Source organism: Hyalella azteca, unplaced genomic scaffold (assembly GCF_000764305.2).
Source record: "Hyalella azteca isolate HAZT.00-mixed unplaced genomic scaffold, Hazt_2.0.2 contig10453, whole genome shotgun sequence".
Lineage (NCBI taxonomy): Eukaryota > Metazoa > Arthropoda > Malacostraca > Amphipoda > Hyalellidae > Hyalella > Hyalella azteca.
The window spans coordinates 1-24,165 of NW_025940493.1; the positions used below are offsets into that span (position 1 = coordinate 1).

Consider the following 24,165-nt stretch of genomic DNA (forward strand, 5'->3'; position numbering starts at 1 on the left):
AGATGGACAAAGAACTGACTACAAATTCCACGGTCTGTCAATTAAGAGCGGTCTCAGGGGCCCTATTGGCGGGAAAAATTCCCTCCCGGACTTTTTGAAGCCTATTGTGGAGAAGTTAAGCGGGCTCATCTTAATAAGACCAAGGGTCGGCTCTCATGAATATAGCTTTTCTTAAAGTGAACATAGACGGGGACAAAAGTTTCCTTAGTATTTTGTGTCGCACCATAATTCCCTGAATATTTCATTAAGGTGATTAGTTGTTGTGCACAACCCTTGTTGAGATTTTTTATTCTGTTAAATGGTGCATGCCATTTTCACCTCATTGTTTACATCTCGGCAGGCCCGTCTAACTTCGTGCCTGTAACCCCTTTAAGAAATATCAGCTTAATACTTAACCTGTGCTTGAACAGCACCGTAAGTTCTCATCAAAACTGAGTTTACAATCTACATTGATTGGCGGGTAATATTTGAATCTTAAAATCTCCCCTAACTCTTTACCTGTAGTGTCAAGATGGTCAAAGTAGGTAATGGTACTTTAACGAAACGAATCCGTTTTTCGTTCCACAAAAAATTGTTTCATTAAAAGCCGTATTTCTTACTCGCCAAAACATTTATTCTTGAAATGTGTGCAGCGAATCCAAAACTTTTCGAATGATTAATCTCAAGTCTATCGGGCTCGCCAAGCTCCTGTGTTTCAAATTCCACGTAATCCGCGTTGCTCCGCATCCATGCTTGTAGCACACTTGCACCTTAGCTTACTCATTCGTTCTTACATGTTTGGATGTTTAGGTGGCAATGGAGAAAAAAATAGCAAAGCAGCAAGGATTAAGCAGTTGTCAAAAACTCCGTTCTTCAGCGAGAGACCGGTATTCAAGAAAATTGTTCGACATTAACGATGTTGATCCCTATGGAGTGCCGACAAAATAGTGGTGTGCAGATTTTAAAATCCTGCCTTCCGTTTCACATGGTGATTAACTGAACTATTTGGTGTTTGGTGTCAGCCAATAAACCTGGCAAGAATTCAAGGCATACAAGACGCTTGAAAATTGCAAGCGATTTGTCGATAGATGGGTGCAGGAGATATACACATACAAACCAGCCAACTGCAACATAACTGTCATTGCTGCAAAGATGAGGATAATGAATCATGTCAATGTAATCTGATCTGTATATATTATTACTTTATATTCATACTTATATAGCCTATCTAGTGGCATGTAACAGATTTTTCTCCTGGAAAATATATAGTGTCGTGTATCATAAATATTCACGGCTAGTAAACTGAAGAAACGTATTCCATTATCCAGTTTTCTGTTTAAATAGTCGTGAAAACGACTGGTGCATCCAACAACGGCGCAGTAGCCGTTCAAAAGCGCAAAACTTCAAAAAGAGGCAAGCGCAGTAGATTGAATACGTAGGCGAAAGCTGGACCCTGATGCAATAATTATGGCGGTCGATCCCACAATGCATCTCGCGATTCGGTGCCTTGAAGTCATCCTTTCGAGCCCGTTTTCTAAAGACAGCATCGGCAACATTTTGAACACACTTTGAAATTCTGATTCGCCTATCAATCTCAATGCTCGCTGAATAGCCTATCAGGGCTCTGTAGTTTTCTACATTATAGTATAGCAAAATACAATGTTACTGGTTTTTGCAGCCGTTACACATCACATCGCTCAACAAACGCAAGCACCCAAGGCCGGGTAACAGCGTCGTCAGAAAAAGAAGGCCCAAATTCTGTCAAGAGTCCAAGGCCGTCCTGTCGGCGTGGCTGACGGAGCACCGCGACTATCCGTAACCCATCGAGGAGGAGAAAGCGGACCTTGTTACCGAGACATGGGTGATCATTGCACAGGTGTCGAATTAGGTTCCTATATCGTACTACTTACATCATGAAGTACGATGTCTTGGTGTGATAAAGGTCATTCGGTTGAATTTGAGGTGGAAATTTTTCAAGAAGCAACTTACATAACTGCAGCATCAGAAGATTAATTTTTCCTGATGAAAATGGAAAGCAGTAAAAATATTAAAGGGCGACTTTTTGTTTGGTTTATCATTAAATTTTTTTAAGTTGTATTGCATTCTGTTGCTAATCAGTCCTCGATTCAAATGCACAAGTCTTTCATAAACTCAGATTTCGTAATAGAATATATATCTATGAAAATACTTACAGTACTTAAATTAGCAACTATTTTCATTTGTATTGAATTAGGCGATAGTTGAGTCTTGAATGGTTCGTGCTACGGGGTGTTGAAGTACGTAAGAAAAAATTTTGCAAGACTTGAAGTCGTAAAAATGACGGTAGAAAAACTCTGCAGGTTCCCAAGAAACTCAGAACGTTGGGAGCAGGAACATGTTTAATGCCAAGAGCTTGTGCGAACATAGTTTGCGAGCGTTGAAGCGTGCAGAATAATTTGTCTCTCCGAAGCCTGATATCGCTGCATGAAAGCAGTAAGCATCTGCCATCACTTGCTGGGACATATGACGAGATGACCAGCAGCATTTGCAGTCCTATCGATACTTCTATGAACGTTCCGTCTATAGTGATGGCGCCCGAAATAGCGAAACTCGTTCAGGAAATGTGCTTTCTCAGCATGCATTTAGAAATTGAAGACACAGACTACGCGGGAACAACGTAAGCCAGACCAGTGGCGTACTGCCTAAAGTATTAGCGCCTTCGGCTTTCCACCTTTGTGCAGCCATGCAAGTAGGTTCAAATTTGATACGGCAGGGAGTCGTGGGAACAGTCAACAAGGGTAAGATTGGCCCTCAAGTCTAATAATACGAAGTTCCAATTTTTTTTGCTGTAGTCTGATCATGCGATAAGTGGGGGTATGATCTAGGTCGATAACTCATCACACGGTCATATTACAGCACTACTATACTTGTATAATTTCGGGCCTCAGACTGACGGTAGGTTAGGCTGGATGCAGAACTTCCTGCATATGAGCGAGTTAAGACTCTCACGGGTGACGAGCTACGACGTTTTTATTCATTTTTCAGATCTAAATTTGTCACCTAATCGATATTTCTCTCATCTCACCAGCGGATCAAGCATGAAATTGGAAAATTCCGTTTTTTTTTTTTTTTTTGTATGCGCCGGTCAATGAATTTTTCGCAAATTTTTACGTTGCCTCGTTCCCTTTTACAACGCCACTTTTTAGCAGATGCACCGACGGATTCAAACCTACACTGCACGTTTGGTGCAAATGCTTCACCTACAACCGTCAATTATAAACCTATCGTAATAAAAAACTGTCTTAATAGTACATATGTACACATGCGACTGTAGTCAAAATTTATAGTGATTTTCCTTTTATATAAACGATATTTTCAAACAACTAAGTCATAAGATATGCCTATACAGCGTATTGATGGGACAAGAAATGTTTCGTAACCTTAAAGCTCAAGTTCATAAATACATTTTTATTGGGAGCCTCTTCTAGTCATTTTGCGAGCCAGTTTTAATCTGGTCAGTAGCTAGATTAGGCGGAGTTAAGCCACTCCTTGAATTCCCGCGGAAAATCCTCGTAATTCTGAGATGTAACGAAGAAGAAATAAATAATATTAGTAGTCGTCACTAACGTAGAAGCGCCAGGCTGAATAAGTGGCGCGTTTCATTCATTCCTCCGCCTGACGCAGACGTCATAATTTGATTCAGCGCAAATCTTCGACTTAGTATTCAGGTGGTGAAGTTCTTACTGAAATGTGAATTGGGGCTTGAAGAAAATGAATAAACCGAGGGGCTTTTCGAAGAATGAACTTTTTAATTCACAAGTAATTAAAATTGTGAAATTGTTGGTCACTTAAAATGCTGATAAAATGACTATTAACTTTCAACTGAGAAACACAGGAAATATCTGATGTTTTTTTGTTTTAGTGTGATGCACAGATTATTCGCTAATTTAGCCACTAGTCAAATAACTTATATGCTATAGTTAAAAAACTTACAAGCTGCGATTAGAATCGAAATATCAAGTCAATTGGATAAAAGTGGAGGGGTTGAGCAGTAATTAATTTATTAATAATAAAGCTCACATTGAGTGGTTTGATAAAAAGTAATGTGGCCAAAAATATAGAACGTTTGGTTTGTAGACTGAGTCTTACATTCGCTTAAATTTGAACCGATGTAAAGGTTTCGAATAACTTAACCAATTTGCATTTGTAATTATTCATTCAATCAAATATTACCAGTAACATATAGAACATGAAGTTGTAAAATAAGCGTGGTAAAAATTCTGAGGTTGGGTTGACATTGCCAACTGTCACACTATCAAATAGCATTGAGCATATCACGATTAGTACGGAGCAGTCAAATTTAAGTCAGAGATAGCAGAGTTTCAGACTCAATATTTTTGATAATCACACCAGGCCTTAGCCTAGGGATTCCTTAAAATTAATATGCGACATTATTTAAAATGAAATAACTATCAGCTGCTCCCATAGAAGAAAAAATATGTAATACATTATAAAACAAAGTCTGATAAGTTATCAGTTGCCCGTAACCTCAACCGAGCTACCGTGACAACAAAGATACTGGGAAAAAAGAAGAGGTCATAATAGATCAATATGAGGAACACGATTGTCGCGTTTTACATTAACAGCCTATCCTCGACTTTTAAATCTTTTCCGAACCAAGATGCTTAATCTTGCAGAACAAAAAACGCAAGGGGTTAAGGCTATAGGATAGGCAAAACAAACTTGTACAGGCATCAAGGCAGTACACTTAGAAACTTACGCATGGCACAACTAAAATTGCACGCAGTCTCTATCTAGTCCAGTAAAAAGTATAGATAGTCTCTAAAAGTCCAGTAAAGTATTCTCGTAAGGTGGAGTATAATTAATAATGTCGTATCATATATTTCAAGTCACGGAAAATAACGGTAAGACAGCAGGTCACGATTAAACTACGTTACTCGTCATTCGAACCTGTCCAGACTTTTGGATACAAACTATCGCAAGTCCCCTATAATATGACGGTTGTGAAAAATACCATTTAATAGAATAATCGAATTCCGTTTGTCATATTCACGAATGAAAAAAACGAACTTACCAATTATCTTGGTTATAAAGTTACCTAAATATTAATAGTAATATTGTTGGATTAATATTCCCTCAGAAAACATAATCGTTGTCAACCTTCAGGATAATCTAGGCGCAGACTTAAGATATGGAGCAAGATCAACTATTAGAGCTCAGGAGCGTTACAGTACTACATAAACTTTGTACACTACGGCAACAATATATTTACAAATCTTAAACCTCGTCATATATCGATAAATTATTTAACGCTAACAAACTATCTGATGTTGTTTTATATCCAACGACTTGAGTTTGATACAATGCACGGAAAACCTGCTGAACAGGATTATTTGTTTACAGAATGACGCATAAAAATATATTTACAAATTGTTAACGCTGAGTTTATGGGATATTGAGGTGCTCAGATCATCAGAAAGAATTAAGGTTCTTTCCCGTTATCCCCCAAAAAATGGATTACAACTGCTATTGATCTAAATTCACTCCCAGGCAACAAGTTAATTGAATTGTAGAAACAACAATAGCTTCAACATAAAATGAATTGCAATTAATTGAAATTATATATTCAGGCTTCTGAGTCAACGAATAGATCGTCGTTCCTCACTTGAATTCAGTTATTTGTCAAATTATGGAGGTGGTGCATGGTTAAGAAATTGATGAGCGACAATATTACTTACGTTTAGCCTTACTAATTAAGATTTTTCCATTCCCAACAAATGGAGATAACCTATGGAAGCCCGTCATTCTAGAAGAATAATCAACTAAACTCCTCCCTACTTTTTTGTCGACAAATAAACCGTAAATTTTCGCATACATACCATACTTATGGAAAGCGAGTCAGAAATTTTTGAATTAGTAGCATGCATGACGAGTGAATGATATAATATTAATGATTGCCCGTTGTCGGGTTAACGATAATCACTCGAGAAAACATTCAAATCAGTTAGTAAAAACCAGCCAAATCAGACGACAAGTACAGGAAAATGCCAAACATACTGTGCTATAAAGAGTTTATGCACTCGGGGAGTAAATCGTGCAAGGATTTAGGAGCATAGCATAAGGAGTCTAATAAATCCTGAAGCCAAGTTGTAGAGTAGAGTTCCAAATTCTAGCGAGGTATGGCTACACTTAAAATAGATAAAATTATAATTGGTTAAAATAAAAAATATTTCGATTAAATTAATAAAAAGATTCCAATATATTTCATCATTACTCTGCAAATACAACCGTCATTATATTGTTATGTAATGCGTCATTTTTGTTATTTGATTTAGGAGAGCACTCAGACGACGTCAGAATTTAAATAGTGATTTTCAGTTTCCACAGATATCTTAGTTCTTGTTTAGTTTTTCAGCTAAAAAGGAAGTTCGATAAGCTGAATGATAAACGATTCATAAAGAATCAATTATGAATGATTAATTTAATTTAATTGGAATTTATTTGCTGAAAAAGAGCTAAATGTCGTCAGTGCAATGATGGATCTATTTTAATCAATTCTTGTCGCGATTTAGAAGTACTGAGCCTGACATTCGACTCGATGTTTGAGCTCCTGCATGATTAGAGGCTGCATTAGAGGCTAAACTAGACACATTAATGCTTTGATAGTTATATGAAGTAACATTGTTATGTTGTTGAGGAGAGATCATTACGATAAGGATAATGAAGCGGTACAGAATGATAGGGCCCACAGCGTCCACTCGGTCAAGTCGAACTACAGGCAGAAGAGGCAGGCGAACTAAGCCCGGCGGTTGAGGCTCTGCTGCACTCACTAGGATTCTTGATAATTCCTGCAAGCGACAAGAACGTGATGAGGAACAAGCTTTTTGACACGCACAACAGGGAACCAAGTTAGAATGTATCACAGAAGACACAGGCAAACATCTATGTACTACAATGTTATTGACTTGCAACAAAGAGAGAGTAAGCTATTATCTACATCTATATGAACACTGAGTTCAAACTTAGATCAGTTTCAGTTTCTGCAAAATGTAATTTCACACAACTTAGAAAAGCTGAGCTAATTCACGAATTTCGTGTGAATACAACTTGATCTGAGTGAAACATATTTGTGAGGAAGAATTAAAGGTAAATATTAACTAATTCATTCGTTAATAACCCAGAAATTAGTCAAGGCAGGCTATTGCTGCACTTTTCTCGTAAAAACATATTATTCATGCAGAGATAGAAGGTTACGGCTAAATCTAAGTTAGACGTCTGAGAGCTAAGAAGTTTGCGCAATGTTAAGACGATACACCTAATTGAAATTTACAAAAAAAATGTACACCTACTAAACTAGTTGATGCATTCAAAGATGTTAATTTCTAAATATTTTCTGCGTAAGGAACCATGAACGCCTGTTGCTTCGGGATTAATTACCAGCTAAAAAATTATACAAACGACAAGGTTTCGTAAGCATGTAAAACAGGGACTTATTTTCGGCTGGGCATTTGTAGTTTTGATAGAAGTTTCCGATGGACCTGTAAATTTGATCGGTTTGACCGCTCAACTGAAAACTGAAATTAAAAAATTTTAAGTGTAAAGGATTCAAATGAAATCAATACCGAATATCGATCCCTGAACAGAATTGAACGTATTACTATGGGGAGGTATAAATGAAAAATTATACTGAACTGGGAAAGGTTCCTGCCATAAAAAAGTTCACGAGATGGGCATACCACAGACATCGTAAGAGCTTATTGATGGCTGATGAGCTAATGAACTGATTGAAATTGATAGCATTCCTCTAGTCTAAATCGAGGTACTCATAAAACGTGCAATTAGTACTTTTTCTAACTGTCTCGACTCTGCATAAATTGCCAGAATGAAATGCTGCCAGAGAAAACCAAAAATCCTTCAGAGAGAAAGCAAAACCCTCGGGGCTTCTTCGGTATCATGACTGCCATGCAGTGCCGACACTGGGAAACCTGTAGCATCAATAAACTGTTTGTGCTGCAAAGGCTCGTTGCAATTACCTAAGGCCGTGTCCACCAGTAATTGAAGACTGTTGTAGTCACGGGTAGGTGGGGACTGCGGGTCAATATCCATTGTAGTCCCTGTCATTGCTCGGTCCTCTGACTGGTCGGGACTTAACGAATCATCCATAGCCTGGAACGATTGATTGGTGATATTTGCACAATTATCGTTGACTTGGAAACCGTCTTGATTATTTTCGACGACAGAATATCCCTGAATGCCATTAGGAATTACGGACCCATTTTCAGTACACGAGCCCATCCCGTGGTGACAGTTGTCGAAAACGTATTGCGCAGATTTTTCCGGTCTGTAGAAAGAAAAGTTCTGCTCTTGAGGTGCGGTGGGCGATTGCGAGATTTTACTTGAGCTTACAGTTGGAGGGGTAGGAGGTGGTGTAGTGCCATTTTCACTTATGACCATTCCGTAGGGGCCTGCAGGGAGATATCCATACGAATCAACTAGATCAGAATGCGGAAGATATACATTTCCTTCCCTTTGGATCTGCGGAGACGGGTCTGGTGTACACAAAATTGCTGCGTCTCTGGCAATGAACGGCGCTGACGGCGATATGCATTGAGATGGACCACCCGAATAACATGTCGAATATGTGTTCATTCCAGGCATTTCTGCGATGTAAAGCTCGCTGTATTGCAACACCGGAGGCAGAGTACGGCTAAGCTGCCTCTGCTCGTCAACCCAAGCAGGAACACGGTCCGCTGGATCGAATGCTTGCTCGCTATTCCATTGAGACGATTGATATGAGTAACCTGGAAAACTGGCAAGATTTTCATCTACTCTCGGACCATTCAAAGGAGTTGTTGCTAGTCGACGACTTTGTTCGGACTGACCAATATTCGTCGTTGAAACCTGCGGAATCGGATCAAGATTAAGATTTTGGGCCCGCGATGGGCCAGCACGGTTGACGGGGTCACCAGTCCCAGGAGGGGATCGCTTGGACTTGTGGTTACCCTTGCGAGTTATGGTATAATTCTCTGGAGAGCAGCCTTCTTGCTGCAACATTCCGGGCAATTGGCGGCGACGAGCGTTAATGAACCAGTTGCAAACCTGAAATGAGAAAATTGTTTTAATAGCGATTCATTCGGATCTAATAGTGAAATACTTTATGCTTTTATAAGGTGATCTCTATCAGCTGATTTCATAGTTCGCTGAAACAAAAAATACATTCCTCCTATATCTCTTGCATTTTTCAAGCTTAAATCGAATAAATTTAGAGTCATTGACTGTCTTAGACCCGAGTAGGTACATCATAAAATTACCCAGCCAGACTCGACAATCTAAATCAATACCTGCAGAATAGTAAGCCCTGATTCCTTAGCCAGGGTCATTTTTTCCTCGTCGGTGGGGTATGCCTTGTAACGATGTTCGTAAAGCCATTTCTTCAATATGCCCACGGACTCCTTATTCAAGTTGCCTCTTCGTTTCTTGCCGGTGCTGTTGTGCCGGGGTGTCTCCGTGGCTTGGGTGACGATACAATCGGCCTCTGCAAAAATCAGGAAACGTTAGTGTGTGTGTGTCGAGTTATCCATAATTGCACAAGAAACTACGCAAACAATTGGAATATTTGGAAGAATATTCCGTGCTTTGCTCCAAAAAAGATGAACGAATCTATCTTGCATCAGTAAAGGCTGAAATTAAATGGTAGAAACATAGTTTCTCGCGGGATACGAGTTCCGTGACCTCCACCACCAAAGGGACTATTTTACCAAAAGCAGATGCAAGTTATTTCATTCTGAATTGAACGATGGTGAGTATATTGAAATATTACCTGTCTTTTAACAAGCCTTTTCTGCATCAAATAGTCATATGGTATTATCAGCTGGAATTGACCACTGGCACGTACCATGCGCATTGCATAGGCCTCTTACCAGGTTTTCATGCATTTTCGCTCGCTATTTCTTAAACAGCGACCATACTACCCATGAAAATAACTTAAGATGCAGGGAATATACGTATATGGTATATTCGCAAGAAATGAACAGACAGAAATAAAGTATTAGCGTAAAATTAATAAAATCTATTAGAGACACGATGCTTGTCGAAATTATATAGATTTTTTCTTTGTCCGGGGATGCTGAAAAGGGATGGTAACTGGTTATTATGAATATTTATTTATGCAGGTATGGCGGGCGGGCGCACGGCGAACGAAATTACATCATTTAGGATTTAATATACGTCGACATTATTTTTGGATCCCTCAAATGATATAACTTACTCATTGTTCTAAAACTCGCTAGAACTGAAACAGCGTCTCTTTCTCCAGAAGATAAATATCCCCAGGATGAATCCCGAGCATCATCGATTGGAGTCTCGCTAGAAGTAGAGCCGGTGGAATCCATGGGAGAAGGAGTCTGACGCTGCAATTCTTCCTTCCACGCATAATCAGGCGTTGAAATCGGTGCCCCTGATCCGATTGTTCTATGAGCTGATTCAACAGTTCTACTTGCGGTGGTAAAAAGCTCTCTCTTCGTTACTAACTTTGTGGATAAGCTAGGCCTATTTATCCGACCAGATGATTTCGAAGAAGATTTAGCAGGCGATCTGCATGCCCTGAAATTTGCGGATATTCGCGGCGTGGTCATTTTACCAATGCAATTGTGGGACAATGGAGGTCCTCGAATAACAGTGATCGTACTACGAGGGTTTCCCACTGCTTTACTTGGAGCATACGTGTTATATTCAGAAGACTTTTTTCCAACGATTATCGAGACTCTTTTCCTAGGGTCCAAGTGAGTCGAAGATTGCCCACATTCTTCTGTCACTCGCCTTGAAGACTGAATTTTAGGATCAGAGTCTCTTCTGCTGGATGACTGCGCTTCCTCGGCTAATTTCCTCCTTACTTCTAAAATAAAATTGTTCGCATTTGATGGAACGGTCGAAATACTTTTTATTTTAAACAAGCGTTGGGCGGCACTACTAGCCTTGGAAGCGAAGTCTTCGCTTCTATTATTCTTTCCGGCCTGAAAAGCACAGTGGAGCGATGGAGTTAAGCTTGTTGCCTTAACATTCGGTTGTGAATCATCAGGAGACGATGACGAGCTTCCGGACGAGGACGAATACGATGAGCGAGATGTTGTTTCCGAAGACAGTTCGCTCAGCTTCTCTATTGAACTCAAATATGAGAAACATCTCGAAACGGGCGATGTTGAACTCGCAGAATGCGGGGAGCTGGACGGTTGTGAGCATTCTCCAGAAGACGATCGAGACCTCGGGATGATGGAATAGTGAACAGAAGACCCAACTGATGTTTTGATGTATTGAGACGTGACAGATGTTGGAGATGATACTTGTAATCGGTTCGCTGGTGAAGACGAGTTTGACGGTGAGATGTATTTAAATGCGATTGGAGAACCGGATTCACTATCACGGGACCGTGTACCCGTAGAATTGTCGGTTCTCGATTTTTTATTAAAATTTGTGACAGGATTCATGATTGTTCGTGATTTTAACGTTAAAACCTGGAAATTTTTACTCACTGTATCCAGAAATTTATATCAACATTAATGCAACCAGACTGTCAACGAAAGAAATTAAGTGTTACTCATGCAAACCTGAAACAATCAACAAATTATCAAAAATACGTGTATGAATTTACCTGCAAACTAATTATGCACTCCTTAACCATGCAAGCATGAAGCCAAGAAAGTAACCAAAAATTAAGCAGTAACGTATCCAGAATTTTTTATCGACGCACGGATTTTTTGTGTAATATCAAATGAGGAAATTTACAACACCTAATTTACAGCAGTACAAAGGGCATTATTTAAATTTTGTGCATGAAATGCTTTTCTGTGTATTGACCACGTAAAAATGATGTTGATTGCACTGCATTCCTGCCTACCTCTAAACCAATTTTAAGGCAATCAACTTGAAACTAATACTGTGAACAAGCAATGCCTACGTAACACAGAAGAAAACAAAAGACGAAAAGAAAAAATATAATACATGTTTAATTTTTTGCCCCTTTGAGACAACTTCGAAGTATTACTCCGAATGCATTGTCAATATTACTGATAATGCTCAAACGTCAGTTAACAGTTAAGAAAGCGAGGGACAATGATTGATTTGTTATGGATCTTGTCTGACATCCGGACTGCTTTCGATCTTATTGAAGTCAAACATAACTCCCTATTCCACATGAAACATGACATCACTTCATCATAAAAACCTAACGGAATCGAAGAAAGTGTATGTACTCGTCTCGTATACTACTGCAACTGCGGTGCCGGGGCCACCAGTCATTAATGGATTAGTCCTAACCTGGAATGACCTCAGCTCTTGCAATTAGTAACCAAGGGCGATGGTTTGATGCTTTACCATTTACAGCTCATAACCAAGTGTCAATGAATTCTTCGGAAACTATATTTTTTCCGTGTAGGTACGCGCATTTTATTCAGAAATCGACTTTTCCGTTATAATGAACCGATATACATCAAAAATCGATATGGATGACAATAAGAAACTGTTATTTTTGAAAGACGAGCATCAAAATCTACATATACACAAAATTTTTCGAACAGCTAAGATTTAAAGCACGACCATATTTATGTAATTTATTTCTTTAATGTCCCTTGAAAAATTATATATACCGTTATAAATCACACACGGATATTAGCAGTTGAAATATTTCAAGCATATATGCGCAATGATTTTTTTCATTGATTTGATATAGGAATTTTTCGGTGACGACTCGATGTTTTGCGGACATCAGGCCCAGTCTTCGTTGCCAAGCTTCGCTGACCGCTCCGACCTTGCTGAGTAAGCAACCTTGAGAGCTGTGCTAGGTGAAGTGGTTGAGATTCACCGATTGGAAATATTCTATGGATATATTGAGTATTATGCAATATGCACGTGTTCGATAAATCGAATTTCGCGGCGTTTATTGTTTTGATTGAATCTTTGCTTTGGATCTTGTTAAGAATAAGCACCCCAGTATGACCTTGTTAATTAAGAAAACGCAGCCTGGTATAAAATTTGGAATCGTATTGGAATACACAGAAGGAGTTTCTTATTCCTATTTTCAATAATTCATGTGGCGAAATCGCTTCTCAAAAAATGCTTTTGAAGCTTTATAGAATCATATTGCGGTTCAGTACTTTGAATAAGATGTTTAGCTTGTCATATGGGATTTAATGTTTTGCAATGTATTATTTTACATTAAATTGTAATTCTTAAAAAAGCACCCCGGTAACGTCTGGGTGGCTTATTCTTAACAAGATCCGAACCTTTTAACGCCTCAAAAAATTGTATCCACAATATAAATTTACGAGCGATAAAACGAATATACCCCACATAATGTTTCTAAATTACTTTAATCAGACATTGCAGTCACTGCCAGTCAGACCTTCAATGAATTAAACATATACAATTAGAAGGCTATGATTCAGCCGCAGCGTTTCAAGCCACCGTTTTCTTTGGTTAGCGAATAGAAAACGAAAACTTCGCGCGTGCGGAAGCGTCAATGCAAGTACGCATGTCGCCAGTCGCTGCGTCACGACGAGGAAGGGGCAAGAGATATGACGTACGCATAGTAAGCATTTAACGGACCAGTACGGAAATGACGGTAAGCATCGTGCTATGTCTGCTCGCGACTATCACTGGCTGAACACTAATTCCTTTGAACATTTTTGCGTGATATTCCGATATTTATTTACTTAATTAAATTAAACTTTTGATTGAAAAAATATGTACTGATCATATCGAAATTATGCCATATCAACAAATGTACCCACGTATCATCAGCACGAACAACTTGTTGATAAATATCATCAACATAAACACAGAATGAATTTTAAGCTTGACGTGAAGTTTTAACTTCACGGTCAACGGTCATTGCCAAGGAGTAACATTTCTGAGCTGGTCTATGGGGATAGAATGCATGTCCATCTCCCTAACTCCCATGGGAGCCGGGGCTGCGGGTAAAAAATTAGGCCTAAAAGCCGCCTCAATGAGATGGAAATGGCTGGATTTAACAAGTGAATATTCAAAAGTCAAAACACAAAATACATCTGAACAGATACTTAGTTTGCATTGTTCATTTGGTTCGACAGTTTGATGTTTGACCGTATACTTTTTACCATGAAATAGTTCGTGATTTCTGATTTCGTTCATGAAAAATTAAATTTTCTTGGCTTCGTTTACCAAAGAAATAAGCACGTGGAACTCCAAATTGGTTTGTGTCCAAGAACCACGTTTTCATATCAAACACAATAAACATGAGTGTGAAGATAATTTCGATGTTCAAAATGAACGATAGTGCTGAATTTTTTTGCGAATTGCGAGTTACATTTGCAGAAGTGTTACATATTAACATAGTAACTTCCTACATCAACGCGTTCACTGCGTTGCTAAAAATGATCGTATAGTGTAACAGATTACTGAAAATAAAAAATAGAAATAACTGTCATGGAGATATGGCAACGTTTTGAATTAGCTAGGATTTCCTAGGAATGAAGTTACGGATAGGCACAGAATTAAGAAAAACAAAGTGATTCCATAATTTCCTGTCTGTCGATAATTGTCTTTAACTAGCTACGAGAGCACTTACAAAGTTACAATTTAACTAAGATTGGCAGCTTAGCTAGCCTAAGTTAGTACCTACGTGTCATCAGAACTCATTCATCATGATTCATGGCAAGATTTTATTACTGTGTTCACGAATTTAAAAATCTCAATCATAACATAGCAGTCATAGGTAATATCACACAATAGTACCTATATAAATAGCAAAAATGACCTCGGAAATTCGAATTGAGACAGCAGTTAGAAACCATCTTGAGATATCAAGCGAAAATTATGCAAGTACACTACAAAACGAATCATGATAATTAAATTTAGTGTAAGGTCTCGGACACATAAATAAGGGCTACGAATCAAAACAATTCTGTGTAAACGCATGTGCACCCATGTGGCATGTGTCAGAGCAGCACCAGGTTCACTTGACAACTGCTTCACCACGTGGGTCCAGTCGAGTAAGTCCTTGAAACATTCTCTTATTAATTTATGGTTTTCACTCACATACCCACAACCGTTCAAAAAATTAGCCCTGCATTATTCACAGTTCATAAAATGATATCAGATTTTATAACAACACAATGGTTAAATAACTGCATCCGAATAAGCAACTTTACTCTTAAACGACCTGCCAACACGAGTTCCCGCGCTTACTGAGAAGCTTATGACGGTGTGACGGGACTCGGGAGCGCGTACTAGTGCGGCGTATGTCGGTGTCTGGCAACTATAGTTTGTGCGTAAATTCTAACTCAGTTCCACCAAACACAGATGAAATTGTGTTAGGGCGCTTCATTCAAAAACAGAATCGGGGATCTGACAGGCTTGTGTTCAAAATACTTCAGACAGGTTATCAGTAAATAATATACAAATGATTTCTAATCGATTCCGAGATCGGTCAATTTTGCCTAGACACGTTCTTCAATGGATTCATTTCATTTCAAAATTTCAAATACTATCATTACAATTTGCATCGTAATATGTTTCCATATGTACATCATAATAAAAAAGCGCATATTTTCGAGATGTGTAAACCAAAATCATGAACTGAATTAAAATTTTAGTATTAATCTATTCTTCGAGTGCAGATTTAACAACAAAATAATATGCGTTTAAAAATTACTTTTTAAAGACAACACTTCCAAAGAATCCAATGTCTTTGATGTTACACTGTTACACATGTACAATGAATTTCTAATTTTATTTTAAAATATTCAAAAAAGTAATTATCAAACTTTTAAATGTGTAGAAATTTTGTGAATTTCAAAATTATGTATTCTGTCAACTGATTCATGCAACAATGTCTCTAACTTTATGCCAGTGTGCAACATTTTGGACAGGTAGAAATGTGTGTCAAATATAGATTATAAGATTTGCAGCTAACAAAATTATTTTTAAATTCTTTTAAATATTAAAAAATGCTTAATTTTAAAATAATATATTCTGTCAATTGATTCACGCATTGTCTTCAACTTTATGCAAGTGTGCAAAATTTCATATCGATTGGGCAGGTAGAAGTGTGTTAAATATCTATTATAATATTTGTAGCAGACAGACAAACAAACAACAAGAAGTGAAGTTTAAGAGAAGTGTTGTAAAAAGTTGAAAGTAAAATATTCATATCAACTCATATCAATTTTAGCATTGCAGTTTAATTACTCCTCAATCATGGAAAATCGCTCCATTGTCCAAAATTCCAAATTTTATTTAAATTATCGCACAAATATGGAAGAAGTTCAGGTAAGCCGTAAAATTTCTGGTATAAGTGTATTGGCATTTAGGTACAAGTTCCAAGATCCGTGTTAAAAGAAATGAATTTACATGTTAAACTCAAAATAAAATTAATTGAATAATATACAGTTTCGCCCAAAATTATTAGTTATGTACATTTTGAAAAATCCTACTGGTTGCGCTTGTTATGGAAAGGACCAACCTGTATATCATTAGGCATCTCTGTTTTATTCTGTCGAATGTGGTAAAAATTCAATTATTAGTTACAAACTGCTTCTTTGCAATTATAGAATCCCATTATAAGGAACCCGTCAAAATGACTGAAAATGTATGCTAAGAAAAGAAAAACCCGTTTAAACTTAATTTCATCGTAAAGTTCTCACTTGAAACCAGTCACAAATGTGAACAAACTTTTTATTTGTTTGGTAACAAAATACAATTCCTCTAAGATCAAATTTCAGGCCCAAATAATATCCTACCACGATAAGTATTATAAATATGCACCCGATCAGCCCCTACATATTTACGGCGACAGGCTTCTAACGCACAGAGAGATGTGCAAATAGCCAATTTTGATGTAAAAAGAATGCAATAGATATAAGTTTAGGATGTTGTTTGCATTGCACTACCTGACACAACGATGGTGACTGCAGTCGAAGCAAAGCACACGATAATGCTCTCGTAACTTTGGCACCTCGAGAAGCATCGTGCTTCTGGTAAGCCAAATTCAACCTTGAATGGTGTAACATTGTTAATGATCGCAGTTGTCGTACACTTGGATCCACAGGTTCTTGGCGATTTAAAGGCCACACGTGTAGCATCATAACAAATCATTTTTCTTCCTGAACGTTGCAATATGAATTCGAAAACCCCTTCAATATAAGGGATTCAAACGTATAAATTTTTCATTTACAATATGACTTTTAGCCTAATGGTATATATGAATGGATTTTCTTCACGTCATGTAATTTGAATAATGTCCTTACATATTTTATCGATTGTACTTCTAGACTAAAATGTCTTCCTAATGAATTTTTAAATAGATTAGTTCATAAACAAGTATTCCTACTAATAATATTATGAAATAATTGAATTTTCAAGGGAGAAATTTAAGACTGATTCAAATTTGTGTTGTTTCTTCTGCAGTAGGTAGTTTAAGTACTCGTACCTATATATCTGGCACCGCTAGGGACCTTTTCGGGACCTTGGGTGAGTTCCTTAGCCCTGCTTCATAACCTTCGATGCTAAAACTTGCTTAGTTGTTCGTTGTGTTTAGAAGCAATAGGGATTAAACAAGACGTGATGCAACTTCTTCTCAGTGGGAACGTCACTTCTACGATTAGATATAAAAATATACTTTAATACAATAAAAATAAAATGAACAATAATTTCAAATGGATAAAAAGAAAATAACGGCAAATCTATGCATAATTTAACTAGAACTCAGTTGAAAATATACCTAAGTGAACTTTAGGTGTTATATTTCTTATGATTGTATTGGTAGCTCTCAGTGTCAGCTGATGTAGGTCACGGCATCGCACGATAAGCAACCTCTCTTCCCTGACCTCAATATCGCAGCAACCTAATAGCTTGCGTTCAAATTTGTGGCATAGCGATGCCTGGTGATATTCTGCAATACTAACGTATCATTTTGTATTACTATAAAAACATGTCAGTCAATTTTTATAATTCAATAGTTTGATTTTATTTTACCCATGTCTAAAACGCATTATTTTAATTTAAATGATGAATATTTCATTTCAAGCTTTAATAAACATTGCCGTTGGAAGAATATTAACAAAATTTTATTCATTTTTTAGTTCTTTCCTTGACTATTGTGATATCGGTCAAAATTGAGGCCGGACGCAAGCTTCTCAAAGCAATCGATGCTTTGATATCTAGCGACTATAGGAATAATTTTATAAACAATCACGTTAGAGTACTATCATATACATATACTAATATACTACACACTGACACAATGTACCGTACCTCAATTCTGTTGCAATTTCGATATTGTATGCCATAGATATTCCTATTCTGCTGATTAAAGAAGCATAAGCATTAATTGACGTTCAAAGGAGCTGTTGCACCTTCTTTGTCACTCTGCGCTCACTCCAGACAGACAAGGTTGGCTCATAAATAATATACGTTTAAAAATTACTTTTTAAAGACAACACTTCCAAAGAATCCAGTATCTCCAATCTTACAGATGTACAATGAATTTCTCATCTAATTTTCATTTCAATTTTTTAAATATATATAAATTTTTTAATATATAATTTTTTTCAAAATTATTTATTCTGTTAATTGATTTGTGCATTGCCTCTGATTTCACACCAGTGTGCAAAATTTCAGATCAATTAGACAGGTAAAAGTGTGTCAAATATCAGTTATAAGATTTGTAGCTGACAAAATTATTTTTTCAATTTTTTTAATATTAAAAAAATTTTTTTTTAATTTTTCAAAATCATTTATTTTGACATTTGATTCGTGCATTGTCTCCAACTTTACACAAGTGGGCAAAATTTCAGATCGGTAGGATAAGTAGAAGTGTATTAAATTTTGATTACAAGATTTGTAGCAGACAGAGAGACAGACAAGAAGTGAAGTTAAAGAGAAGTGTTGTAAAAAGAGCTGTAGAGCGAAGGTCACTGCAAGAGTTTACGTTTGCAACAATTATTTCGTAAATCAAACAATTCATAATACAATTTACAAACTCGGCTTGCTGCATAATGTAAAAAGACGGGAGACATTTTCAGCTTGTCATTTTTAAATGACCTAAGTCCATTCTTTTTGTAGATAATCACAAACTAAATGCAACCCTTGTATTGACACTTCCGTACTTGATATCGTACGTCTGGTATATTTTAGATCGTGGCGGGAAGCTGCGCGATTGGACACTGGCAAGGATGCTGTCTGATGTTGCTGTTTGACGTTGCTCCCATCAGGAACAAAGAATTTCTTATCCACTTTGTCGTTCCGTGGATCAGTGTAGTATAGTTAATACCAATTATTATTATTAGCTGTAATTCAAAATGCAAAAATGGTAGATTCTTCACATTTTTCATATTATCGATAAGTTGAATAATCGGAGTATGACTGTATTATGCAGTGAAGCTAGTGTCTTGTTACAGTGGCACGAGTGTTCAGCAATTTCAGGATTAATTATATATTTATTAGATTTTGAACTGAAATCATTTATCCATTCTTTACGTTTATCCTCAATTAAGGAATTATTTGTGTTATGCCTTAATTGTGACTATTGCAATCGTGTAATACCCGAGAATATTGTTTATTCATAACTTAATTACGACTTACATGAAAATGCATATTATTTGTTTTAGATAATTTAGTCTACAAAATGTTTTGATGAATTATTGATGGCAAATTGGCAAATTTTTCGGGCATTAATTGTGCGGGTATTTGAATAAACTTTTAAAATATAGTTTTACCTCATTGAGCGTACCTGTGGGCAGTGGTACTTATTATAAGTATTTCGTTCGCTACTAAGATTTATTCAATTGAGTCCATAGGCGTTCTTATTTAGTTTGTGTAATATGTTGTAGGAATTGATTTTTCCGTGAAGCTAAATCGATCCTTAAAAAAAGTTATGTTTTCATTAGAGAGCTGAGGCAGTGATTCACCATACTCATTATTGAAAATTTCAATCTTTTACTCAATGCTTCATAATTATTTTATGTATTATTTTATTATGTTAGTAAAAAAGTTTTTTAAACTCCGTTAGAGGAATTGCGGACGTTTGCACATTATATATGCATTTCTTGATTGCGGTAAAACTCCGGTATCTCATTTGGCAGGCAGCCCGCTACTGGTGCGAAAGTTCTTAATCTTGCAGGCGTCACTGCCTGAATGGAGGCTCCTTGACGTGCTTGCTTACGTTCACGTCTGAAGTTACACAGCGGCTCAGAATACGCTTACCTCAACTATTACGTCTTAAAATATGGTCCTATTTTCGATGCGCAGATGAACTAATGAATCCCTTGAACATGAATGAAAAGAGATAATGTAATTTATATGAAAATTAAAAGAGGTAATGTAATTTTTATTGAATAAAATGTTTTATTAAGTATTCAACATGCGTTTCGGTCGCGGTCAGCTTGTCCCAGATGAACTCCACATTTGAATAAATATCCAATTTTATAGCAATTGCTCGCAAGACAGTTTTTTTATAATTAAACTAACGGATTCAACTGCTGGGAAAGTCCAATGTTAACAATCTATTCGAGCAAACAAATATCAGAATAAAATCCTAACAGCGTTGTACAAACTAAAAAAGAAACACTACCAAAACCAAAGTTAACAAGTACGAGGAGTGACTAAAAAAATATAACTCAGTACTCACAGCAGTGAGTGACAGAGAGCGCATTTTCTCGTCGACGACAACATGAAGTCACGGACAGACGGACCGACAGACGGACATGACGAGCACAATGTAGCATTTTTCCATAAATGAGAAAATGCGCTAAAAATTAACTGCCGGAGCATGGTGGGCGAAGTTTTGGTAGTAGCCGCACTCTCCAGGTATGTGTGTGTATATACCGACATTATATGCCACTGAAATTCATCACTTAATACGTGTACGCATTTTTTTAGCGCATTTTTTCATTTATGGAAAAAATGCGCTATTGTGCTCGTCATGTCCGTCCGCCTGTCCGTCCGTCCGTCTGTCTGTCTGTGACTTCACGTTGCCGAGTATCCATGATACTCAGCAACGAGAAATGCGCTCTCTGTCACTCACTGCATTGAGTACTGAGTTATATTTTTTTATCAGTTAGTACGTGTGCCGCTCACTTTTTTTGCGCGCACGTCGATTTTTGATAATAGCGGTTTAATAATAATAATAGCGGTTTCAGCGTTATTAGGCCGTAGGCCTGTTGCCGATTTTTAACATTGCAGAACATTCACAGCATTTTGCGGTCTCGAACTCGCAAATCACTGCTACAATTCTGCTATGCTTAACCGCCCGGCCTCCTTGCCGATTCTGACCAGAAACTTTCGCACATAACTGGGATCGAACCCGCGCCTCTCTGCGCCAATCTTGGTACTCTGAACTTTAACCACTGGGCCACCCTGCCTCTGATGTCTGATTTTCGTGAGCAACGAGCTGCCATAAAATTTCGCTGTAAAACACTGGGAAGGAAATGCCACAGACAGCCTACATGGATGATGCTATGGGGAGAATGAAAATTTTGTAGTAGTTTTCCCGCTTCGAAATAGGGAAAATGTAAACTGATGAACAACCTCGCTCAGGTCGTCGTCCTTCCACTTCCCTGGAGAAACTGTTGTGAAAATTTGGGATCAAATCCCTGAAGATCGACGTGGAATTACTGAAAAACTTGCATAAATGTACCAAGTAGCTTGAAGTTCACTCCAATAAATTTTAAAATAAATTTCGGGTAGATAAATTAAAAAAAAAAAAAACAGCTCGGTTTTTTGCGGGTCTCCCCTAGAATCTATTACGTTAATCCAAATATTCGGTCTTTTACCCGTAGACTTAAACAAACGGAAAAATTGTTTCCAGCCGCAGCTTCTGAAATACTGGTTGCTGTCAAAGTAAAAAGTTTGTTACTTTTTACTCAAGTTTTGATACTCTTTTTGTTACTATAAAATTTGTTACTCTTTTACTTACTCAAAGAGTGCTACTCACAGGAGTAGCACTCTTGTCTTATTTCAGCCTTGTCTTCTTGTCTTCTTGTCTTATTTCGTCTATTTTATTTCACAGGAGTAGCACTCTTGTTTCTTGACCTCCGACTACTTTCTTATTTTATCAATGAGTCAATGACCAATGCATGAGGAGATAGGAAGCATAGGATTTGTTAGTCTCCGTATATTGTTCTGTAAATACGAGTAATGTACGAAATATTAATAAGAATAAGAATGAACGTTAAAGTATAAACCTAGAGCATATATAACAGATAATAATTTCTATGATATTAAAGGAATACACTCACCTGTTCCCATGTAGTAGGTTGCGGGCGCGTACATCGGTGCGACGATGAGCACAAAAAGTTCCACTCGATAATTTATAACTTTGATTTGCGAGAAAAAAACGGTTGTTCTAATATTTGAAATATTAATTTTACATGGCAAACTCTCAATCATGAATTCACGACCAATTAAATTTTAAAAATTCATTGCTACTGAGCATATATCACTCGAATAGCTTTCTGGTCAGTAGCTACCGTGACAGTGAATTAACTTGTGAGATGTCTGTAAATAAAAATTTATACATACCGTTACATTTACACTATGTCATCATATTCATGCCAAAAACATTACTAGATTGCTGATGAAAATGTCCTAATGTCAATACTTTGTTATTGCAATATTTTGCTTTTAGCTTTTTTTGTTATAAAAACATTACAGAGCATGAGAACTATTGTGATGCGAATATTAGGTTCTCATGGTAGTGTTTCATAACCTTCATAATATGATTTTTTCTGAGCTGCATTTAAAGTAAATATTTATCAACAATATCAGTTAAGAAACATGGATAAATTGTGCTTCTGTTATTTCTCACTTTTTTCATGACGGAAGCGTTTTTTAGATACGCGGCTCCTGTTGAAGTAAATGAAGTGTTCGCAGCACAGCGACTCCTTCCCTACACTAGAGCGTGGAGACTATATTGCATCTCATTAATATTACTGACAGTTTCTTTTAGACTGACGCTGTGAAAAGTGACATCAGTGGTTAATGAATGTATGCTGACATTTTCTTATTTTAAGTTTCACATTGTAACGGAGTTATTCTATAGAAATGCGTGTGAGTGATAAAATTTTTGTTTTCGTCTGAAGAATCTTTTTAATGTCGTAAAGATTTTTTTCAAGAGCCGTTTGAAATTGAAAATTATAGTTTGCTTGCGTATTTTCGGCTAAATATTGTTTTCAGTGATGCTAAGAAGGGTATTTATAACTATTTTCGTTATGATATACTTAGTTGGCTGAGAATAATGGTCTCCTATAACGTATGAATTCGATGACGCTTATCAGTTTTTTTTTCCATTTTAACCCACGATTCTGTTTATTTTACTTAATCCTTCTCACGAAACAGTTTCGCTCAATTAAAAAAAAAACACAATCTAGTCAAGTCAAAGAGGTCGTATAAGATTTTGCCGCGCACGAGCGTCAGCCATTTCCTTGTTTTTTTTTTTTTCAAATGACAATGCAAATATATAAGATGTCAATGCCCCAGCATGTATCACAATATTGCTTGACATTTCCATGTATCAGTCAACAAAAATGCAGACCTTCTAGTGTCAGAGGAGGTACGTCATGTGTCACTGAAGTGTAAGATGTCATATGCTTGTCATACGCTAGAGGATGCTTAGCTTCACATCTCCTGCACTGTCAGTAGTTCTGGGTCTTCCGTTCGTGTAATCCGACTTTCAGTGTTGGTCGTGCATTCGTCGTTGGAGTGTGTTAAATACTATGTTCAGTAATGCAATGAGCATTCATTTAAATATATGCACTTTCTAAATCCTAATTTTATGTTCTACAATACACATTGTAAGCTAAAATCGGGCCCCAAGTGTCTTCAATCGAATATTCAGAGTATTTTGAATATAGTTAAATTCTATGAAAAGGCTAAAGTTTTAAGGCTGCATATAACTTCATTATGAATATTTTACTGTTGAAACTGCATTTCAGTGAGGAAAATATTTTTGGGAGAATAAATCGCTCCTTCATCTCTATGTGGCAATTCACAACGTTGCAGAAATAAGCTTTAGTTTTAACAAGCAGACGCTGTGTTCAAGCGACGCTCTGAGATCATACAGTGTGCACGTTTTTTTTTTGTTTCAAAGAATTCAACTGCCGCTGTGTTTAATTTTCGCTGACATAAAATTTCAAGGAAAGGAAGTTATCATAACAT

At 37.0% G+C, this 24,165-nt stretch overlaps 1 protein-coding gene across 3 annotated transcripts; it reads right to left on the minus strand.

Annotated features, from left to right (window-relative positions):
- Positions 1-3,774: 3,774 nt before the first annotated feature.
- Positions 3,775-22,305, minus strand: LOC108665739. Of its 3 annotated transcripts, XM_018152530.2 has the most exons (4): positions 10,247-11,582; positions 9,321-9,514; positions 8,013-9,078; positions 3,775-6,827 (listed from the first exon to the last, which is right to left on the minus strand). In XM_018152530.2, the coding sequence occupies exons 1-4, from the start codon at positions 11,460-11,462 to the stop codon at positions 6,742-6,744; spliced, it is 2,562 nt and encodes an 853-aa protein (XP_018008019.1). In that variant the 5' UTR covers positions 11,463-11,582; the 3' UTR covers positions 3,775-6,741. The 3 variants fall into 3 exon arrangements, with proteins under 3 accessions (XP_018008019.1, XP_018008020.1, XP_018008018.1); XM_018152531.1 differs by lacking the exon at positions 10,247-11,582 and adding an exon at positions 22,248-22,305 and having other exon boundaries at positions 6,759-9,078; XM_018152529.1 differs by having other exon boundaries at positions 6,759-9,078.
- Positions 22,306-24,165: the final 1,860 nt, after the last annotated feature.